At 35.2% G+C, this 17,991-nt stretch overlaps 1 protein-coding gene across 18 annotated transcripts in view; it reads right to left on the bottom strand.

Moving 5' to 3' along the window:
• The window catches only part of MBNL1 (muscleblind like splicing regulator 1), a 179,433-nt gene that overhangs the window by 104,815 nt on the left and 56,627 nt on the right, over positions 1–17,991 (bottom strand). For 2 of the 18 annotated variants that reach the window (XM_057545367.1, XM_007188154.2), the window contains exon 2: positions 6,799–6,917. The exons of 15 other annotated variants lie outside the window; for them this stretch is intronic. In XM_057545367.1, the coding sequence (XP_057401350.1) occupies positions 6,799–6,804 (6 nt within the window). In that variant the 5' untranslated portion in view covers positions 6,805–6,917. Of the gene's footprint in view, positions 1–3,231; positions 3,393–6,798; positions 6,918–17,991 lie in introns of those variants that run through there. One more of the 18 variants, XM_007188156.3, reaches the window with a different exon arrangement.

The raw sequence follows: 17,991 nt of genomic DNA, 5'->3' as shown, positions 1-17,991 counted from the left end.
CCCTAGATCTGTCCCTTCTTTTAGTTGCTCAAACCAAGTGCAGCTCTGTTCTTTTCTTTCTTTTCTACATGGGTATGTCTAATGAGGCTGTGAACTTTGATTTATTTGTTACAACAAAGGAAATATATCATAAAAGGCTCACATTTGACATTTATCAATGTCGATTATAAATGCTCTGCTCATAGCCCACCAGTCTGAACGACTCTCATACTCTCCAAGAAGGGACAAGGAATAGATGGGAAATAGGAACCAGTGGGAATTGAGAGGTATGAGTCTTATGAGCTGAGTGACGGTAGAAATACTTAGGGATCGTTATGATGGGGATTAAACAGACCTTATTTTGTGAACTAGCCCAAGACTTCTAAGACTTTCAGTGAATAAGTACTTCGTATTTTTTTCTAAAGTTAAGTTTTACAAACTCCCGTTCCAAAACTACTCCAATACTTAAGTATTTTTCAAATTGAACTTTCTAAAAAGAGAATTCAGAGTTTATATTCTTAGTTTTGTACACATTTTTCTCCTAGGTCCATCTTGGATAGTGAGCATCTTGGGCATCAAGCAAAGGGACTGGATTACAATTATACCTCCCCAAGAACCACATTAAAGGAGCCTAAGCATGGTCTTTTTAAGTGATGATAGCTATACGGTAAAGTCAAGGAGAATTTGGATTTTGAAGTAATAATTCCAAGTCAGACAACCAGAATGCATTCAATTAATAAATATATCAAATAATTTCACACAAATATAATTATTGTATTACAGAGAATGTGCATTCTTTCCACTTTCATGATACCACAAATAAACAGATATCTTCAAAAATACAAGTTGAGGAATTTTTTAATTTTGGAAACAATGAAAGCCAATTAAAATTTTTGCTTAGACGCAGAAAATATACTGCCTATACTTGAACAATCTTTTCAACTCTAAGTATTTTAATTTTCAGAAAACTGCCAAATTTACATGATCATAAACTGAAATAAATGACATGCCAGAAGTTCTATACTCTCATCAAACAAAAATATTTTAATGATCCTTCCAATGTACTTTTCAAAATCCTAATATAATGAAAGCCACATTAAACAAGACAAGAAATAAAAAAGAAATTCTAAAGGCCTCAATCATGCTACATTGTGGAAGTGAGCCCATGGTTATCAGCCATGCTCAGAAACTCTTAATACTGAAGAAAATCTCTTCAATTCCTAGAATCCATTCATTCTGCTGACATTGGCAAATTGGCCCCTCAAATGTATTGCAACTTTAAGAAACAGAATCACATAGAGGCAAATGCACTGGGTTAGAATTCAGTGACTTGGATTCTGGTCTTGGCTCTGGGCTTAAGAAACTGTGAATTACTGGTCCTCTGTTTCCTTATCGCTAAAAAAGTCACTCTATTATTTATTCAATTTATTTACTTATTACTATTATTTATTATATTCAGCTAGCTGCTAAGCTCTTTATGGTACCACTACTTTATGATATCATGTACATTTTCTATATGCCTTAAAACAGTCATCACTAAACTATCGATATTACTATATTGTGTCCTGCTTATATTACTTTCGCCATAGAACATTAAATACAATGACTATCACTAATTAACTGTGTTCCACTAAAAATATTTTTAAAGTAATTTTAAAATTGTAAGGTAATTTTATAAATGGCCATAATAAGTTCAATCTCTCATTCTGTCTTTACACTTAATTAAATCATTGTAAAATTATATATATATATAAAATTTTATATATATGTTAAATATATATATATGTTCTATTTCATTTCTTGTCCCAGAAGAATATAAGAATTCTAGATAAATAAAACAGGGAAAAAGCACTCTACAAGCCAACTTGAGAATAATGCAAACTCCTACCTTGAGACTGTGCCACACAGTTTTTAAAACAGTAAACTCATGATAAATGTTAAGAATCAAAGTATTAAAATTGCCCTTTTCTATTTTTACATATGAAATCAATTACTCAATTTGATGCACTAGAAAGACAGCAAAACATTCCATTTACTTATGCTTCGAGGTCTAGAGGGAGTAAAACTTGGATATTTGCAAGTGTAAATAAAATACTTTGTTGAACATGGTTTAGTTTTAAAAATAAACATGCTAAAATAAGCACTATCAAAGATAAATCTTTGTTTTCATTTTGTACAGCTATTAGTCAACATTCTTCTTTTTTCATTTTTAAAACCTGTTACATTTTTGGTTATTGAGATGAAAGTGTTTCAACGTGACAGTAAGCTAATAATAGCCTGATTCCAACCATAGGGAATCAATTAAGAGATTAAGTCCTTACTGAAAAGAAAACAAAGGGAGAAAAAAGAAGACATGAATTGATAGTAAGGCCACCAAAGATCTCATATTAGAAGAGGTGTGTTAATAACACTTCCCAGAATAATGTCTATGAATGGAGGCAGAGTAAAGAATAAAGTTTATAAATAAATAACAGTTGCCACAAAAGCTATTCATGCTGAAGAGATGATTTGGGTCGTTCACTCTGAGATGGGGCTGTGCTCCCTCCCTCCCTCCCCTCACACACACACACCAACACCCCACGTGTATCTTTCATCCTGGTTTTTACATGCAAATGGAATAAAATTTTTCCCCTAAGAAACAGAGGCAGGGAAATAATCCCCTTTAAAAAAAAAACAACAAAACCTGAACTTAAATCCTAAAAGAAAAGAGACTGCTATATTTAGAATGCCAAGCAGCATTTCTGACAACGGACAGTTACGTATTCTAGCACTACCATGATCTGACCTGCCTTTCCCATTCCTTCTGAATTAACTATGGACATAGGAGTTTGAGTTTGAAGAATTTGAGGATATAATCATTTCATGTTTGTTTCTGGTTTTAAACATGAATGGAGAGGTAAACAAAATACAGGCATTTGGAAAAATAAATAATTTCTAATTTATTTTTAACTGTTTCAATTCTCAGCAAGATTCTTCTGACAAGATACACAAAGCCAAAAGGTGCTTCATGAATTCCACTTCAAAGAATGGAAAAATTATTTTTAAAAATCTATTCAATGCCAAGTTTAATCTAAATAAAATCAAAGAGAAATGCAATTATCACACCAAATTCCTAAAAGAAGTGTTTTGTTTTGGCTCTATCATCAGATACAGAGTTGCCCAAGGATACTCTAGCTATGGAGTCTACGTTAAATTAATGGCTGTAGGTTTCTTAGCTTCTAAAACAGCTTCCTAGAGAAATCAGTATCTTACCTTTACATATCTTCTGGAGAGGTTTCTTGGTGCTTTGAAAACTCCTGAGGTCTAAGTCAAACGGCCATTCTGTTGCTCCCAGGGTCTTAGGGGCTTGGAGAAATCCCAACACCTGCTGCTACCACTGAGTGTCGAGGCTAGGAAAGCTTCAGGGTTTTGACAGCAGGATCACTGAGCCACAGCCAAAGCTTGGGAAGCCTTAACAACTGAAAGCAAGTGTAGAGGGCAACGTGGTACCCAGCACGCACAGGGCCAGGGCGCTCAATCGTAGCAGCAGGGGGGAGGAAGATTCCCGCCCTCACGAGGGTTTTGAGGCAGCCGTCAGGGAACCCAAGGGTCTGTCAATGGACAGAACCAAGGAAGTGGAGACATGACCGCACAGCACGAGACCCTAAGAGAACAAGGGAACGGGAACAACTAGCAGAGAGCTCAAGTAGCACTTGAAAAGAATCATCAAAATTCCCCGACAAGAACACAAGAAGCAATGGCAAAGTGCAACAAAATACATGGAGACAGGCCATTCTAGCGTCCCACAGACAGCCAAAAACACCGTTGAGGGGGGGATATGGAGCTCTAGCTCTAGAAAGAAAAGTAAGGAAGACATATTATAGTATGCCTACTAGATTTGAGGTTAAAAATCTAATAAGTGGCATAAAATTCCTAAATCCCATCACTATAATATTTACATTAAGATAAGGGAATTTACAAATATAAAAAGTCACAGAGCGCTAATCCACATGGCAACAGAGGTTAAAAGGCAAAGGTGTCCATTATGGGAGGAGAAAATGAAAAGACAGAGAGAAGGTTAAACTCAGTTGGTTTTTAAATGGAGAAATAATTAAAACTGCTTTTTAAATACAACACATGTTTTATCAAATACATCACTTTCTATTACGATCAGATGAGGGAGACTGAGGGAATTCATGAGATAAGAGAAGAAGAATATGAAGAAGAAAAGTAAATGGGCCAAGAGTGTTCAGAGATGAGTAGAGGGCGAGATGGAAAGAAGGAAAGAGAAAAAAAAAGGAGGAAGAAAGGAAAATGAGATTAACTTATTAGGTTTTAATGCATTGTCAGATAACTACTCACTAAGATTCTCCTAAATCTGGGCTTCACAAGGTTCTATTTTCCATGGAGATGCTTATAGCTTGTTAACCACTATTCGCAGCTCTTCACCTTCTCACAAACCCTCAGGAACTTATCTTGAGGAGCCAACTGAATATTAAGTATTAAACAGCTACAAGAGACAGACCCTAAGACAATTTTGCTTTAATGAGCTGGGTAAAATCAAGCCAGGGACTAAATATAAACTCTGACAGAACTTTAATAATCCCTAATATGAATCAAAATTAAAATGATCAGGCTCATTTAGGAACTGTCACTTTTTCAAGACTAGAAGCAAATTAACCATGCATAGTATTTTATATTGTTTTAGAGTTAAATGAAAAGAAACTTTACTGCCTAATGGCCATTCTGTGTGTGTAATTCTTGATTTCAGGTATTTACTTAACATATAAAGTTCAGGTTAACTAGAATAGTAATAATAATCTACTTGGTGTCAGATAACTCAAATAACAAGTGTTGGGAAAGGTTGACTTCCATCCCTCACCTCATATACATGTGGTTATGTTATGTTGTATATATTATGCTAATAACCTGTACAATAAAAGCAGCTCTTGCTTGGGCAAACTTACTTATGTCCAGGAAGTCGCTAAGGGTCAGATATTTTTATAAAATGAAATAATCCTTAAACTACAAAATAGTAAGTACTGCCCAGGCAGCTAGTATTTTAAATTTGAGAGAATTGAGATTTTACAAGAGGATGAGGAATCTGAATTTCCCTTTAAAAATACTTTTACTGTATAAACGGTGCCTAAGTGTAGATGTTGGTTTGAACTAAAACTTAATTTTTTAAAACACAATCATGTCAATATGATAGGTTTGCATAACGAAAGATGGAGTCCCTATGGTAGAAACTAAATGGAAGCTGAGCTTTTTTTTAGTGTAATAAGTCTGACTTTAAATAAAACATTAAAAAATCAATTACAGTTTGTTTTCTGACCTCCGTTCTCAAGCCCACTCATGAAAATCAGTTTCAACAATCTAAACAACAGAAACTAAAACATACAAACAAAAAAATGTGGAAGAGAAGATAAGAGACTGAATTAATGTTGCCAGTTGAAATGGTAGAGTCCGTTCAATTCTAAAGCTCTTCAGACAGAATGGTATGTCAGGATTGTCAGTGAAAATAGAAAAATCGGTACTAGCTTTTTAAAAATAAACATTACATTGCTACTAAAGTATCTTCCTAAAGTAATGAGATAATCTAAATCAGTGTTTCTCTGTTGTTAAGCATCACAAAGGGAGAAATTTTTGACTACAACTGTATCCCTGCACCTAGTTGACCTGGCAACATAGTAGGGGCTCAGTACATATTTACTGGCTGAATAGTGGTGCCACATGTGAAAAGGCACTTCTCAAAAGCATGGGGGCGAGGGGGGGGGCGGGTTATGGTCAAATAGAGTTCTTAAAAATTAAAGTTAAACAGGGGTCTTCCTACGTGGCTTGTCAGAACCTTTATTATGCTCCTGAAAATTCCTAAACTTGATGGTCAACATTTTTCATGGAATACCTATTAATCATAGATTATTCTAGAAAAACTTGGTCTATACCTCTATGGAAAACTTGATATTTCTGCATCTTCCAATCTTTTAATGAAAGACACAGGTGAACTTTATATTGGCACATATTCATCTCTGTTATAAATTATAAGGTGGAAGAGATACCTATGTATTTCAAATCTCATAGTAGGCTTATCACAAATGGCTGCAGCTTTGGGATAAGGAAATTTTAGAGGAGAATATTTTGGAGTGAGAAAAATTGAGAGAGCTCATTCAAATTATTCATTTTACCAATGAAGAAACTTGCTCAAGGAAACTATTATACCTTGTGTTGGTAGATAAATACATTAGCAATGAAGTTTCTTTATTGCTAATGTCAAAGATTCATCCTGTGCAACTATCTGACTAATATAAACAATATCTTACTAATTTGCTTACATAATTATCTTGAATTGAAAAGAATATTCCTGGCAAGAATTATGTGTATTAAATAATCTCTTGATTTAAAATTCTATACTCTATTGTGCTGAAAAAAAGGAGGGGCTCATTTAGAATTGAAAGGGAAAATAATTGCTTTCCTAGACTAGAAAGTCATTTTTTTTTTTTTTAATCACTGTGGGTCAAGTGAAAAACAAGAATGAAGAATAAATAGTGCCTGAGAAATTACGTGGGAAACTATCCTCCATATACTGAGATAGCTAACAAACTTCAGGATTAGTATCTTCAAGTAGTAAAGCTGGAAATAAACATGTTTATTTAAGGAACATACACAGGATCACAGACCAGGTCACCAGTGTTAAAACGACGATTCCTTTCTAAAACAATGTTCTGATATTCAGATTATCAGATGCCATTTTCCCACGGACGCCACCTCAGTCCTTGAGAGAGCGAACCTGCCCAAAAGGTATCTTAGTAAACTGGCTCCCCAGTTGCCTTATTCACTCACCAGCATCCATTAGCCAACTCCATGCTTTATCTTCAATAGATAAGATACGGCTTCTTCTTGCCATGGTGCCATGAAAAGGATCCAGAAGGTTCCCTTAAACCACATTTCCTGAGTGACTGCTGCAGCACCAAGAGTAAAGGATATGCCAGGTCAGCCACTTTTCCTTCCCAGCAGTATTAGCAGCAGCAGCAGCGGCAGAAGCTGTAGCAGACCGTTGAGACCCAGCTCCTTGCAGGATGCTAGCCAAAGCACTCTTGTATACTCTACACCTAGACAGAGTTTGCCCGTATGTTTGCACCTTCCCCACAGAGTGTCAAAACAGGTGTTTTCCTGTGCTCATGCTTTAAATCTGCTCCCCAAACAAGGTGATAAATATACTGTTACTACGAAATTCTAAGTTTCTAATTCTATGGAAAACACATTCTTAGAGATTCACTTTATCATAAGGAAGCCTTGATGAATCCTTTTGAAATTTTCATTCACCTTTCCCACTCCTAAGAAGCAGGTAGACTGCCCCAAAATTTCCTGTTAATGAAAAAACGGATGTTACCATATGAAACAAATGCCATCATGCAATTTTGGTCATTTCTTTCATAATATTCTATCTGCCTTCCTGGCACAGAATCACGTTTTACAAATGCTAATGTTTTCATAATCTTTACAACACTCCCAACAGATGGCGAAATATCAGGTCTCATGAACTTTATTTTACAGAAGCAACGTCTTCTCTGCCTCTATCTTTCACTCCCTTTTTGATGTTATTGATGAGTTGCTTTTCTTCCCAGTGGTGTTCAACTTAATGACTGGCTAGAATATGGCTGGACAAAGAGAAGGTAACACCACTAACAAAGCATTTACTTTACTTAACTGATTCATCCAGAGCTCAAATCCTATAGGTTAAAAAAAGCATCTACAGATTTTTTTTTTTAAATCTAAACAGTCCAACAAAGGATAAGTGAAAACCAGATTATTATTTTCCTAATGATTAGAAAATAATTGTAAACTCCAAGGCATGTGTTCTCTGCACAGTAGAAAATAACAATTCTCATTAGCAAAAGTGAAACCCTACATACACAGATTCTGAGTATAACATGTTGCTCGTGTATTAATACTTGATGTGTTCACTTCAACATCAAAATAAAAATCAGAACAGTAGTTAACACATATCACATACTCAAGTAGTGCCAGGCACTCAGTACTTTACATGTGTTATCCCGTTCAATCTTCACAGCAACTGCAGATCAGGTATTATCATGGCCCCATTTTGCAAATGAGAAAACTGAGGCTCAGTCAAGTTATGTCACAAGTTTAAGGTCACAGGGCTCGAAAGTGATCTGAACCCAGGTTGTACAGTTCCAGACCTGGAGCTCTTAAACATTTTGTTAAAACTGCAGCATGAGTTCTGGTTTTCATTTATTTCTGTACTGCAAGTTTACCTAAACAGCTAATATGTATACGGTACTTATTGTGTGCCCTAAAATTCCGTAAGCCCTTTGCATGTATTAATTTCTTCAAGATTCAAAACAACCCAGTGAGGTAAATACACTCCTATTTAGTGGGGTAAGAATGTTAAGGAAGTCGCCGAAGGTCACAGGACTACTAAGCAGCAAATGTAAACTTTGGACCCAGGGAATGCAGCTCCTGAAACTGTGGTTTTGTGCCTACGCCTACCCTCTACTGCCTCCTGAAAGCTGATTGCATGTTAGATTCTTAAAGAAAGGGGATAAGAAATGTCAGGTCTGGCCAGAACCCTGGTGGAAGGAGGATCTGCTATCCCGTCTCTTTTCAAAAACATATGTATAAAGTACATGAGCTTACACAATACACGATTCTACCATTTTCCTTCATGGTGCTTACTAACGTAAGGAATTAGCAAAGATTTTATGTGATTCTCAGATTTTAAAAGGCAAGGACAAATTCAGCTTTCACATTTTATTCCAATATATCATATCTTCAGAGGCACTAACAGGACAGTAATATTATTATCATCACAGTGTCAGTCATTCTGTTTTGGGGAATTACCATTGCTGACGGCCATATTTATATTTTATTCCCATCATTGGCAAATAAATGTAATTATGTGCAGGGCCAAGACAATAATTGTGAGCTTAGAGGAAGCTTCAGAAATCCAAGGTTCATCCCTTGAGATGCTGGCTGCAATCAACCTTGGGCCAAGACACTTCCTTGAATATTCAGCAGCTGAAATGACCTTCTTTGAATCAGCTCTTAAGGACACAAAGCCATCTGGGGAATGTCAGACAACTCAAATCAAGCACCTAGGGTTCCAAGTGTAAGTCTGAAAAACCAATGAAGAATACTGAGACCAAGCTATTTCTTTAATTTGGCAGCAAAGCCTAACTCTCAGGATGAATTCTGGCTAGCTTTAGCTTTTTTGGCTTTAACCTGCCATAAATTACCGTAAGAATCCATGAAAAGTTCAGAGAGAAAATACAGTTATGGTAAAGGTGTCTACCCTCTGTCAGAATTTAGCCACCAGCTGTAAGAAATGCAGCCATTTGGCGACATTTAGCAGAGAGAAATTTACATACCCACGTGGCATAGCTTGAGGTGACGCACTGGAGTCTATTTACTCTCAATTATTTTTACAATCAAAAGTTTCCACAGAAAGAAGATGACAATTCTTTACCCCATTTCTAGACAACTACCTTCTCTGTAGAATTCCTTGGGAAGTGGTATTACATACTGTACCCACATAAGCTTGATTTACTCTTTGGCTGACACCAAAATTTAAATTTATCTCAGTGTCCAATGTTAACACTGAATTAACCCAAGAGCTATTCAAAATTTTTTCAAAAACACATTCTGGAAGTTTTTGGGTGAGAAAAAATATATATATAATTCCATAGGCTTTTACATAAGGCAGAGCATAACAAATGATTTTATGACCTTGGCACTACCAAGTGACAGACTAGGAAGATCGTGACTCATTTATGAAGTTGTCCAAATTTTATATGAGCAAATATATGTATATATTCATTCTGTCTGACTTATCTATTGAAGTTACAGTTCTTACTTCTTGCTGTTAATGACGCTGTAATTAAAAACATAGAAATATGATTCTGATCATTTTAACACACTACTTTTAGAAAGATATCAGTCAATAGACATTATATTTGTAGATGAATAAATTAACTGCTTCTTATTCATCAACTCCTACTGGGTCTACTCTCTTTTATTTAATTCCTTGAACTTGGCTTTATCTGCAAAGAAATATGTTAATAAGCATCAACTCTAGCCCGTTCACGGATCAGAACAGGAGTTGCAGTGAGCTTCCCAGCTTCTTCTGGAAACTAAACAATGCACCAACTGTAACCAATCCTTAACTAACACTAAGTCGGCTAGATATGAACTGGTGACCTAAAAGTGAAAAGCTTTAATTGTGCATTACAAATTTCTGAGTCATTTTGTCCTCACAACTTTATGCTTTAAATAAACCTAAATGCTGGCTAAAGAAAATCTACAAGTATGACTTAGTATTTCCAAACCAGGAAAAGGAAGGACTTTCAGTGTTTGAGATAAGGTTTGTTTTCTGGAGTTTGGAAAATAAACATTTCCTATGCAGTTATGCCTGGGAGGGTGTGTGTGTGTGTGTGTGTGTGTGTGTGTGTGTGTGTGTGTGTGAATGTGTGTGTGTGTAGAGTGTCTACATTTGTGTGGGTAAGGGTGGAGAGGGGGAGAGAGGGAGGAGAGAAGAGAAAGGTAGAGAGGAGAGAGGGAGAAAGAGAGAGAACTTTTTAGCAGTATTTGGTGTTCATGCAAACTGGTTATTTTGTGCTGGAATTAGAATTTACCTCAGGAAGTATGTGCACATGTGCCATGAAAATATTGCAATTTATCATAAAATCAACAGGAAACGCTTACCTGACTGTATAACGCATTTCTATGAATGCAATGATACAGAATATGTCCCATATAGTTGCATAAAATAACAGTACTCTTGGGTCTCTAAATTACATTGATTTGATACCTTTATTTCAATATACATAAGCCATTTTCTGCATTTTAATAATAATAGCATATTTTTTCCACATATGAGAATAAGCAAATTTTGTCCTGATGCCGTGCTTATATAACCTTAGAGATATCTACTTTCTCAGTAATTTTTATGTAATTTATTGTTTACTGTAGTTACTAAACAATGGCCAAGGGAAGTAATAGTGTCATATTTGTCAAGTATAGATACATATGTAACCTATCATATGACATTTTAAATATCAAGGCATCAGTAAGAGCTTCTACTGCAATTGTACATCTTCCCATGTGTTAGTTGGTTAGTTGGAAATGCATCACACAAGCCTGTGTTCAATATATAGATCCACGATTAAAATGAGAAAAACAAAATGCCACTTCCGGGTCTGTGTCTACCAGTTCATTTAATCCTTATTACACAATTCTGAGGCAGGTATATTATTATTCCCCTTTGACAGGTGAGAACACTCAGAGAGGTTGAAAAATGTGTCCAGCAAAAGCTGTTCCATGAATGCCCCTAATAGAAATTAGAGATTAATAGGATTTCACCAACACACACACACACACATGCACACACACACTTGTGGTTTCCTGTTTTCTGTTATAGGGACTGTTATATATATTTCATTTGATATAGAGAGTTAAAATTTATACTTTCGAGAATTTATAGAAATAATTCTTAAAGTATTTGGAGATTGCGACTCCTTCACTTTACTGTTTACTTCAGATAAGTAAGTATATAAGTGAACATTATTTCAAACCAAGTAGCTTACATATTTTAAGATGTCCAGAATGCTTTTATTTTGCCCAGCACTTGAAAACAGTAGAACATTTGTTTGTTTTAAAAGAAAGCCATTTTCTTTATGCACTTGGACAGTGCTGTCTGACCTAAGCCAAGTCAGCTCAGCCAAGGAGTAAACATCATTCTTTTATTTCTACAGGGTTCTCTTAATCCCTAACAGAAAAACTTCCCCACTTGTGTTTTTGTTTGTTGTTAATACAAAGACTGTATGTTGTAATTACATGCGACCAGTATTATCCCTTTTTTTAAAGCCCAGTTTCGCCCTCTAATGAGCTCCTGTTTGTTAGCACTGGTACTTCCAGTTCCACCTTCCTGTTTAAAATATTTCTTCCCCGGCTCCCCACTTTTTTTTTTCCTTCCAGAAATGACTAATCTTCCTGTTATTCTACTCTGTCAATTTTTCCCCTGGTATTCTTTTCATGTTGCATAACATTTACTTTTCACCAACTCCTTTTAGAAGTTTACTACTATATCCTTGATGCTAGCCTTCCATTTTCTACAGATTAAAACAGTCAATATTTATGGATGAGCACACTTTTTGGTCAACTTTCGTGCTATTCAGATTAAGCTATTTCCTCAAGTCAAAAATGCAACTATTCTTTCAATTGACATAATATAAACAGCAATTTTGATCTTCAAAGTAAAGTCAGCTTAATCCTCAGTTACCAGATATCACAATTAAAGGGCTTAGTTTTTTGTTTCCTTTCAAATTTCCTGATAAGGTAGGTGCTAGAAAGCAAACCTAATATCACTGCTTTTAAAAATCTCTTGCCTCCCAACACTCCTCCATAACGTCATAAAACACATTAGCATAGACTCATAAGCAGAATGTAAAATTTCTCTATCTTTCTGATTTTCAACTGCAAAAAATACTTTTAATGATATGCCAGGAATCTGCCTTTTACCCTAATTTCAAATAATCATAACAGCTATCTCATGCTGTCTGAACATGAGTAAAAGAGTAGATCTGAAAAGAGTTTTAGAATTACAATGGTCATTTAAATAATATAATCTAAAATTTTACAACATTAGTATCACATGTCTAACAGAACAATATAAATTATAACCTCAGGTTTACATAATACATTTTTCTGGTGAATTCAACATTATATCATATTCACTATCTCACAGTCACAGAATCCCTTAGAGAAAGGAGTGTCTTACTAGTCCCATTTACACTGGCTATTCATACAAGAAGATGTTCACAAAGCTTTAGAAGTTGTATGTTTTCTAAAATCCAAAAATGCCTTAAAAAATCCTGACAAAACACATTTTAATTATAGGAGATAAAGACAGCCATAAAATGTCACCCTCGGTTCCTGAAAATGGAAGTCAAATTAAGTTCAAATATTTGCTTATATTAAAATAGCACAGGATCTTACCACTCACTTTTGTCTTGGGGAGGTCCCCATTATTCCCTCTTCTTACCTTTCCAAATAATAAAAATAAAAACTTCCTCATTTGTCACATACAGTGCCCTGTATGCAGATACTTCATTTTTCTTTGGGTCAGCGGTCACAACTTAACTTTGAAATCTCTTTATTGTTCCTATTTTAGACACCAGGGCCAGGGTCTCTAAAATCAGCTAAAAATATTGTTCATTAAAATGTATAAATAGGACACCAAATATGATAGTAAGCAGAAACAGATTCATATACCTGTTTATTTTTTAAAATCATATCATATTATGAGTAGAAGAAAAACCCAAAGTATATATCCTGTGAAAAAGCAGGGCTAGTGTCTACACCCCTAGTAGCTAGCCTAGCATGGTGCTTACCAGAGAAAAAGATGATCAATACATATCTTCTGAGTGAATAGATTCAATCATATAGAGGTATATTTATGGTAAACAAAAAAGGAGGGAAAGGGAACTTTCCATGGGAAGTAATGTTATCAAAATGCATTCATCAAAAGAAAAGATTAGGAGAAATAATCCAAAGAATTTCCTCAAGGGAAATTTTGTAAAAATCTGTTAGAATCCTTTGAATAACTATACTATAACTATAACTATATTTAGATCTTATATTAGAAGTTCATGTCTGATTCTGAAAATTGGTAAATAAAAAATCATGCAGTTTCTCCATCTTTTTGCTATAAACTGTATTGTGGAGTTGCCAATTAGATACTATGGAAGAGCTCTTTACAGAAAAATTCCAGATAATAAATGCAGCAGGAATAATATAGTTAAAAGTCACCGTTTTGCAATCCCTAACAAAATCATGGCGCTATGAAATGATCGACAATGGAGTGAAACCACTGGATCCAATTTTGATGGAGAACTTTATAGGAATTGGCTCAGGCTCACCTGAACTTACTGATAGATTTCAGCATCATTAAAAGTGGAGAGAAATGAAATTATTCCCTCCTGATGGGATGCAATAGGAAGTACACAGCACCATCTGGGAAGTATTCTCACCAAATAACAGTAAGTAACACTAAAATTAAACTCAATTCTAGCTTTAATTTCTAGTCTACAGAAAATAAGGGTGATAGAGGAACAAGCTAAATGGTACTATAGGGAAGCAATTAGCTAAATTCAGAATCTCAGATGTTCTCCAGGACAATGACCTGATTTTTTCAACTAATAAAGACATGGGGTGGGGGGGGGGGGGGTGGGGAAGAAGCAGGAATTATCATAGATTAAAAGAATCTTAAAATACATAAAATCCAAATAGATGTTGCTTAGATGCACATCTTACAATTTTATTTAGATGCTCATTTGAGCAATCTACCTGTAAAAAAGATGTGCTGTGACAACTGGGAAAAGTTGAATGTAAAGTGGGAATTAAGTGATATAATGACCATATGATCCAGCAATCCCACTACTGGGCATATACCCAGAGAAAACCATAATTCAAAAAGACACATGCACCCCAATGTTCATTGCAGCACTGTTTACTGCAGCCGGGTCATGGAAGCAACCTAAATGCCCATCGACAGACAAATGGATAAAGAAGATGTGGTACATATATACAATGGAATATTACTCAGCCATAAAAAAGAACGAAATTGGGTCATTTGTAGAGACATGGATGGACCTAGAGACTGTCATACAGAGTGAAGTAAGTCAGAAAGAGAAAAACAAATATTGTACATTAACGCATATATGTGGAACCTAGAAAAATGGTACAGAAGAACTGGTTTGCAGTGCAGAAACAGAGACACAGATGTAGAGAACAAACGTATGGACACCAAGGGGGAAAGTGGCAGGGAGGGTGGGGGGGTGGGATGAATTGGGCGAATGGGATTGACATGTATACACTAATGTGTATAAAATGGATGACTAATAAGAACCTGCTGTATAAAAAACTAAAATAAAATTCAGATATAAAAAAAGAAACAAAAAGAGTGATACAATGAAATTATTGTCGATACTGATAGATTTGGAAATAGAGTTATATTTAAAACAAGTTATATTTAAAACAAGTTCTTAACAAGTTCTTAAAGTCCCTACATACATATAAGTAAACTGATAGGACAGGATGTCTGAGATTTGCTTTAAAATACATCAGGAACAAAAGGTATGTGGAAAGTAATACGTGAAACAAGATGGACAAAATGTTCACAGAATGTTCACATGGATACATCCATAGAAAATGCAGACTGATACATACACAGAAGTTGTTCCAGTATTTCTCTAATTTTGTATATGTTTAAAAATTACCACAATAATTTTTAAAAGGTACAAAAAAAAAAAAAAAAAGGAAAGCAAAAGAGAATGAGTTGTTACTGTCTAGAAGAATAACCAAACTTTCTCTTATATTTCTAACCCAGAGTCACAAAACCCGGTTGACAAGCTACGCTTTGCTTCTTAAAATCTGATCTGGCTGACCTAACTCAATTCATTTATATCTGTGAACATAAATATCTGTGTCTGTAACAGGGAAAAAAATGATCTTTCCTACTTCAAAATCATGTATATATGAAAATAACTTGTAAACTTAATTTATATCTATACAAATATAGATATCATTATTAAAATGTTTTCTTGTTCACCTTCATGTCACATGTGTATATTATCATCTCTTCAACCAAGTAATAAGGTCTTTATGAGCAAAGTCTCTAGCTTATTCCTTCAACCAACAACCATTTGATCTTTTTCTATGGGGTCTGCTATGTAACAAGTATTTCACTAAATGACGACAACACAAAGGTGCTAAGTCACAGGCCATGGACTCAAATCCAGAGAGGAGAGAGATGAATAATTATGATTAATGTGCCAAAGACAGTAATAGAGATATGAATTGGGTGCATTACAGAAACGAGAAGGCAGGACAATAGCATGGCCAGGGCTGGGGTGAGGAGAAGCTTCCTAGAGGAGGTCATGTCTGAACTAAATCTAAACATGAAAAAAGTCTGCAAAACTCATATAGGAAGAAAGAAGTTCTCAGCAGAAAGAAACAACAACAACAACACAAACAAAAATAGAGGACATTAGGTTGGAAGAGCAAAAGAGGAAGGCTTTTACCACAGGGCACTATGGCTAACACTCATTGTTAGAGGCACTGAGTCTCAATCAATGACCCACTGGACTCAGAAAAATGCTAAGTACTTAGTAAGGGATCAATAAATATCTATTAATTAAAGTACAAAGAGATAAATGGTAACACTACTTGAGTGTTCACTGTACATCAGGCATTTTGCTAATATACTGAGATAAGTGTACTTCTTATTCAACCTCACATCAATTCCAGGGTGGGTACTATTACTATCCCTCTCATACAGATAAGGACACTGGGGCACAGAAAGGCTAAGTAACCTGCCCAGTCACTCAACTGGCAAGTGGTATAGAAAGAAAAAATCTGGAAATAAATAAAACAGCAGAGAAAGAAAATATCTGGAAATAAAATTCTACATGGATATTCCATATGGTCAAACAACTTTTTAAAAAAGAAGAGACAATTCTATAAACAGTGGGTGCTGCTAAGTGTTTAAGAAGTAGCTCTCTGGGGAGGGAACTGTAGCATTTGCCAATTTCCACAGTGTAAATCCTCCTACCATGGCCAATTTTAAGCTGCCAATACGACATCACTTAACCTGGAGTTGGGAACAGGTCTTATGTAAGCCAGTCCCAGCACTCCATTGGCTGCAGCTTTCAACAAGCTATACAGGTAGAGAGTTAAATTAACAGGTTAATCATATAACCAGGAGATAACAAGTAAATCGAAGAAAAGGTGCCACTGCGATCTCTGTTATTTACAGGACTCTTGCATATAATAAGGAACAGACCATTTATATTTGAAATTATTGAGCTCCTAAGGAGTATAATGAAATATATGAAAGGCAATGAGGATGAACAAGTAATTCATAGAGATTCCTCAAGGAAACATACATTTTTATATGAATGACAGAGTTGACATTAAAAAAAGTATTCTTTCTATGTGATTAATGAACAGTAATTAGTAAGTGATTCCCTGCTAAACTATTCCTCCCTCAGGGAGCACACAAGAGGATTTATTTCTAACTAGAGAAGTGGATAAATGAAAGCACAGTTTAAGGAAACTATCTGATTTGTCAGCAACAGTCACTGCAACCTAAAGGAGGGGCCGGGGATTATTTTTGCATACCCTGTGCCTTGCAACCTACCTATCATATAAAATGGGTTGAATGATACTGATAAGGAAGGAGGAAAAGAGCCAGTCACTCACAGATCTAGATCTAGATCCAGATAGATATTTCTATACACAGATATGTGTATAAAAGGGAGTTCAAATGATTAATATTAGTGTATGTACACCACTGCTTTGAAAACATTCCTTTAGGTTATCTACTTAACAAAGCATTGACTAAATAAGCATAGTTAGGTGAATTTTATATTTATGTAAAAGGGAGTTAGAATTATTAATGTTTATATATTGATCCTATCTCCTTATAAAAGTTCCTTTATCATTTAACAACAGTGTTCAATAAATAAATATATCTAGATAAATTATAAATGAAATATAAAATCTATTTTTCACACAGAATGCAAATATAATGCTAAAGAAAAGCAGCTGGTGATTAGCAAAGCAAAAAAGATAAATTCTACACAAATTTGTTTAGAGGTCTACCAACCTTAAACCAGTATGTCCCCTTTTTTGGCATGTGGCATGTTACTGAATCTGGCTCTTATGAACCCGCAGACTATCTATTAGTTAATGGAATCCTGACTTAAATAGACTCCCTAGAAAAAAATGCAATTCATTAGTACTGTCTTTTGCTATTTAATACATATGCAAAACAAAGGCAAAAGATGCTTCTGAGACTTGTTAGAGTCTATATAGGTTGCTTTCTGATGTTCTTCTTGTCTCAATAGTAGGTCCCAGGCATCTTTTATTGGGTCAATTTAACTATTGATTTCTACTCATAATGCTTATCAACAGCAGAAAAATCTCACTTTTTCAGCCCACTGCCTTAGGGGA

Source organism: Balaenoptera acutorostrata, chromosome 4 (genome assembly GCF_949987535.1).
Source record: "Balaenoptera acutorostrata chromosome 4, mBalAcu1.1, whole genome shotgun sequence".
NCBI classification, from domain to species: Eukaryota; Metazoa; Chordata; class Mammalia; order Artiodactyla; family Balaenopteridae; genus Balaenoptera; species Balaenoptera acutorostrata.
Note: the sequence above shows the minus strand (reverse complement) of the source record. Positions and strands in the feature narration are given on the sequence as shown.